This window comes from Elephantulus edwardii, unplaced genomic scaffold (assembly GCF_000299155.1).
Source record: "Elephantulus edwardii isolate Elephantulus edwardi_28Jun2011 unplaced genomic scaffold, EleEdw1.0 scaffold00027, whole genome shotgun sequence".
Taxonomy (NCBI): domain Eukaryota; kingdom Metazoa; phylum Chordata; class Mammalia; order Macroscelidea; family Macroscelididae; genus Elephantulus; species Elephantulus edwardii.
This window is the reverse complement of record NW_006399777.1, coordinates 17,913,072-17,918,168: the sequence shown is the minus strand read 5'-3', so window position 1 is coordinate 17,918,168 and position 5,097 is coordinate 17,913,072. Positions and strand designations below refer to the sequence as shown.

Here is a 5,097-nt window from a genome sequence, read left to right as displayed (position 1 = left end):
CACAAAAGGACAAATACAGCATAACACTACTTTTATTAAGACTGTTTTTATAAAATAGGACAGAGATAGAGGGTTTGGGCAGAGGATAGGAAAAGAGTAGATAATGAACACTGCAACAGATCAGATGAGGGGAAGAACCCTCTGAAAGGAATATATGATTAGGTATTATGTGTATGAAAACAATCTGGAATAAGGGGTGTATTGCAGGGAGGGCATAGGGAGGGGAGAAAGGAGTTGGGAAGAAAAGGTACAACAATGAAAAGAAACATCTTTATATTAAAAAGTAATAAATACAAAGATACTTGGGGGGAGAAAATAAACCCATCTGCCTGTAGGAAGATGAGGAAGTGTCTTCTCAGAAGAGGTAACCTGTAAATAGTTGCTTCAGAAGTGGAAAAGGTCGGCAGGACGGTGCAGGCAATAGCAGACGAGTCTGTCTCCCAGATGTTAGAGAGAAAACCGCGAATGAAAAGGGGGATTTCAGCCACCCATTTCCTGGCGAGCTCTGTTTGGCCAGCACGAGCAGCATTCCTTTGAGCTGAGCATGGGTGGAATTTTCAGCCTCAGTGGCCCGTGGCAGAATGAAACTGGAAACAAATAGTTCAGCAGAAAAGAACCCTGGGACAATGGGGCTGAACCAAGCTCCCCTTCCCCACGTCAGAGCTCATGGAAAACTGGAGCTCGGAGGGGCCTTGTGGACGGAAATGAAATGTGAGGTTTGGATCGTACCACTCCAGAGGAGCCAGTGGGAAATTCTAATACTCAGACGGCATTAGCAACCCTTGAAGAGCGCCTGAAATATTTGGAAATGGCTGGGTCCTTACCTCTCTTTAACTTTCCTGCTTCTTTCTGTGGATTCTAGCAAGGGTAAGTTTTGTTTTAAATATGGAGACGTTTTGAACACCACAGATGGTTAAAGGGAATGATACCTTTATCAAGAGCAACGATGTCAGTCTGGAGACTAAGGTGTACCTGATCCAGGCAACTATTTGTCTTCACAATTCTCTGCTATGCATCAGAGAACTGGATGATAACTAAGGATGATAGGAGAAGGATTGATGTCTTTGAGTCGTGGTACTGGAGAAGAGTGTTGAATATACCGTGGACTACCAGGAGAACAAACAGGTCTGTCCTAGAGAGGGTGAGACCAGGGTGTTTCCTAGAGGCAAGGATTTTTAAGTTCCATCTCACATACTTTGGGCAGATGGCCAGGAGAGACCAGTCCTTGAAGCAGCACATCATACTCGGAAGGGTGGAGGGACAGCGCAGGAAAGGAAGATCCAGAATGAGATGGATTGACTCAGTGATTGGAGAAATGGGATTAAATCTGTCAGGGATGATGAGATTGGCTCAAAATAGGGCAGGGTCCAGAGCTAGTGTACATAGGGTTGCTGTGAGTCACAGGCCACATGATGGCACATAAGAAACAACACTACCACCTTCATCAAGAGAGGGCTAGAGGATGCTTCAGGGATGGCAGTGGGAATGAAGATGGTGCAGGGTAAGGGGTAGATGACAGGACCCAGGTGTAATTGACCTAGAAGAGGATTCAAGGGGAAATGTAAAAGGAACACTCAATGGGGCCAGGATGCTGTTGGTTTCAGGGAGGAGGTTCAAGAAAGATGGAGCTAGTTTATTATAGAACGACATCACCACATTGATACTGATCTATGTGCTGGCCTGAGCCTGAATCTTTTCTCTGTGGTCAAGTTCTGGAAGGTTACCATCAGTTACACTGTAAAACAGAGTGGGAAAATTCTGTGTCGGTCCTCAATAGCTTTTCTTTCTCTCTCTTCATTTTCCCAGGTCATTATGTCCTTCAAGACAGTGATGCGTTAAACAGACATTGGGGGGGTGAGGGGGGAGAAGAACGAACTGGGGAGGAGGGTAGAGAAAACAGTGCAACAATGAATGAATGAAAACCCAAAATCTCTGTAAATGTTCATTAAAACTAATAAAATTTAATAATAATTTTAAAAAAAGACAATGATGTGTTGTTGATGGAGAGCCAAGAGAGTAAAGACTGAATTCCAATTGTTTGTGTATAGTGGTTGTTGTTCGGTGTTATAGACAGACATCTATACATGGATCAGGAAACGTATTGCACTAGGAAACATTGCAGTCAAGGACCTCTTCAAATTACTGTGGAGCAATGATGTCAGTTTGAGGACTAAGGTGTGTCTGATTCAAGCCATGGTTTTTTCAATCACTTCCTAAGCATCTGAGAGCTGGACAGTGAGTAAGGATGCAGAAGAAGAATTGATGTCTTTAAGTTGTGGCCTGAGAGTACTGACTATCCCAGGGACTGCCAAAGGAACAAACACATATCTTGTGGAAGTTGTATCCAGTGTCCTCCTTGGAGGCAAAGATGATAAAAGGTTCATCTCTCATACTCTGGGCATGTTATTTCTTGTTATTCTTTGGGCTGTCTATTCCTTGGAGAGGAACATCATGCTTGTTAAGGTGGAGGGAGAGTGAAAGAGGGGAAAATTCTCAATGAGATGGATTGGCACAGCAACTGCCTCAAAGGGCTCAAGTAAGTCAGAGATTGTTCAGACGGCACAGTTGTTCACAGGGTCCCTGTGAGCCATACTCCACTTGACAGCACCCAACAACAACATATATTCTCTTCTAGATTATAACAGAGTTGATGGCAAGAATCACAAATGACTCAACCTTGAATGAGGTATTTTTGGCTTAAGTATAACTAAACAGGTTGCTTCACGATGAAAGCAAGAAAAAGAAAGGAAACCTGCTCAGATATGTTAAGGAGGAGTAGTATACACAGTGTTACTGAACTTGAGCTGCATCACAGAAAGACAGATGGTGTCACAGGCGTTACCTAGGGACCCAGAGAGAAATCATGGCTGGTGCTTGTGAGGGCAGTTTATATTTGGGGAGTAATATGTAAGCCTTAGGGCTTTGGTTTATTTCCCTGACAAGGAAAGAACTTAATTCTTTAGTATCACTAATGGTAGAATGCAGAAACTCAAACTCATTGTTATGCTGCTCAGAAGAGCTTCTCAGCTGGCCCTCCAGTGGGTTTTCAGAGGCTGCAAATAACAAGGGAAGAGATTGCTCATTTTTCTCTTGAAGAGTCACTGGTGGGGCTGAACCCCTAGAGAGGCACAGCCATTGAATTAACAGCACACCCCCTGATGGGTTACACCAACAAGGTAACCTTTAATGGGGAAACTGTGAAGGAAAAGACAAGGGCTGCCCTCTATTCCATCCGCCTTTTGGCTCTATGTGCCCCCTGAGGATATATGTCTAAATCATCCCCTCAGTGTTTTTGTAGCAGTTCTCTCTTAGAAAAAGGAAGTGGCACAAGCTGAACATATTCCATTTAGCTTATCCACTGAGACACAGAGATTACCTTTTCAAAGCTTGGAGGCTACTTAAGAGTGAGTTCAGGAGGACATTCCAGTTCCCACCTGTGTGACAGGCCACCCATTCTTCAGCAGGGAGAGAAATGAAGAACAAACCACAATCAGCATCCAGATTCAAGTGAAGGCAGGAGCGACTACTTAAATTTATTAAGCATCATTTACCCCTCTCTCATTGTCCTGAGCAGTTAGCAGATGCCCATCATCTGTCAATTCCTACAAGGTCTAGGATTCTCCTTTCACACCTGAACAACCTTGAGAACCAGCTTTGTTTGCCCTTGGCACACAGACTTTAAGTACTGACAGTGTTTCAAAGACACCATCAATTTTTTTTTTAAATTTTTTTTTAACCTAATGGCTGGCTGTCCCCTTGCTGTACAGGGGTAACTCATAGTTGCTGTGAATCTGAACACTGTGACACTGATGTGTCAAATGCGATAATGGTCACCCATGGTGGACAGTGTTTGATGGAGCTCCCCGATTAAAACAAGCTTGGAAGCAGGAGTGGCATCCATTTCCGTAATAGCTTGCCTCTGGAACCCTGTGAACCTGGACAAAGGACGAAAGTTATGCAAGTGTCCAGGTCTTTCGTTCCTAGGATCACTAAGAGTCGCCTACGACTCGACAGCACTTAAGTTACAACAACAACGGCTGCAAGGGCTTGCTCTGCCAACCCAAAGACAGCCGGTTCAAATCACCAGCTGACTCACAGGAGAAAGATGAGCAATCTCTTCTCGTGTGGTTTCCTTTCTCTTCAAGATCTGGAAGGTCAACTATGAGGTCCTTCCAACTGGAAGGTAGATAAAACAAACCTATTCTTTTTTTAAATTTAGTGATCTTTTAATCTATTTGAAGATCATTTTAATTTTAAAATGTTTGAAGATTATTTAATTTTAAAATCTATTTGAAGATCATTTTAAGATCTTTTTATTAAAAAAAAAAAAATCTTCAGTAAACTGTACCTAAGTCTCAAACACCTCTCATTTTCCTACCAATCTCGCCGTAAAATGCAAAACAATAGTTGTGGTGCCAGAGGAGCACGGAGGCGAGGGAAGCGGGAAGGACGATTTTTAACAGCTTGTTTAACAGGGTCCTTCCGTTCAGAGAATGTTCAAATGATCACAAGGCCACAGTTCGGTCTGGGACAGCAGCCACATGTGCATCCTACGCATGCGCCACAGACAGCCCCACCCACCCCTCCGGCTGGACCTCTTCAGCCAAGTCACCAGGCGGTCCTCTTAAAAGCCCGCCCTTGAGGCTAACCCCTCATCCAATCCGGAGGCTGGATTCATCCGTACGTCTTGATTTGCATATACCCTGAAGTAAGGGAGCCTGACTTCAGGACCCCGCCCCGCCCCGCCTGAGGTAGGGATTGTCGCCTAAGCGTTACGTCTTCGCTCCTGATTGGCTCTCCGGCCAGTTCCGCCTCCGCCTCCTCCCGCCGCCGCTCGGCCGCGCTCCCACAGCGGCGGGCGGAGCTCGGTGCGCAGGCGCGGGCCCGCCTCTCTCTTCTGGCGGCCCGCCCTCCCTCCTCCCCTCCCCCCGCCCCGCTCCCCTCCTCGCTCACTCCGCGCTCTCCTCTTCCGTCTGCACACCCCGTAGCCGAGCGAGCACCTCCTCCGGAGCCGCCAGCCCGTACGACCCTCTACCCTTCGGACAGCGGAGCGGCCGGGAGCCTGCAGCGCCGAAGCCCCGGCAGCTGGCGCCGGCC

The 5,097-nt window shown here is 46.1% G+C and overlaps 1 protein-coding gene across 1 annotated transcript in view; it reads left to right on the top strand.

Annotated features, from left to right (window-relative positions):
* Positions 1–3,955: 3,955 nt before the first annotated feature.
* CDV3 (CDV3 homolog (mouse)) overlaps positions 3,956–5,097 on the top strand; it is a 12,970-nt gene continuing 11,828 nt past the window's right edge. The window contains exon 1 of the mRNA XM_006883379.1: positions 3,956–3,969. Within this exon, the coding sequence (XP_006883441.1) occupies positions 3,956–3,969 (14 nt within the window). The remainder of the gene's footprint in view (positions 3,970–5,097) is intronic.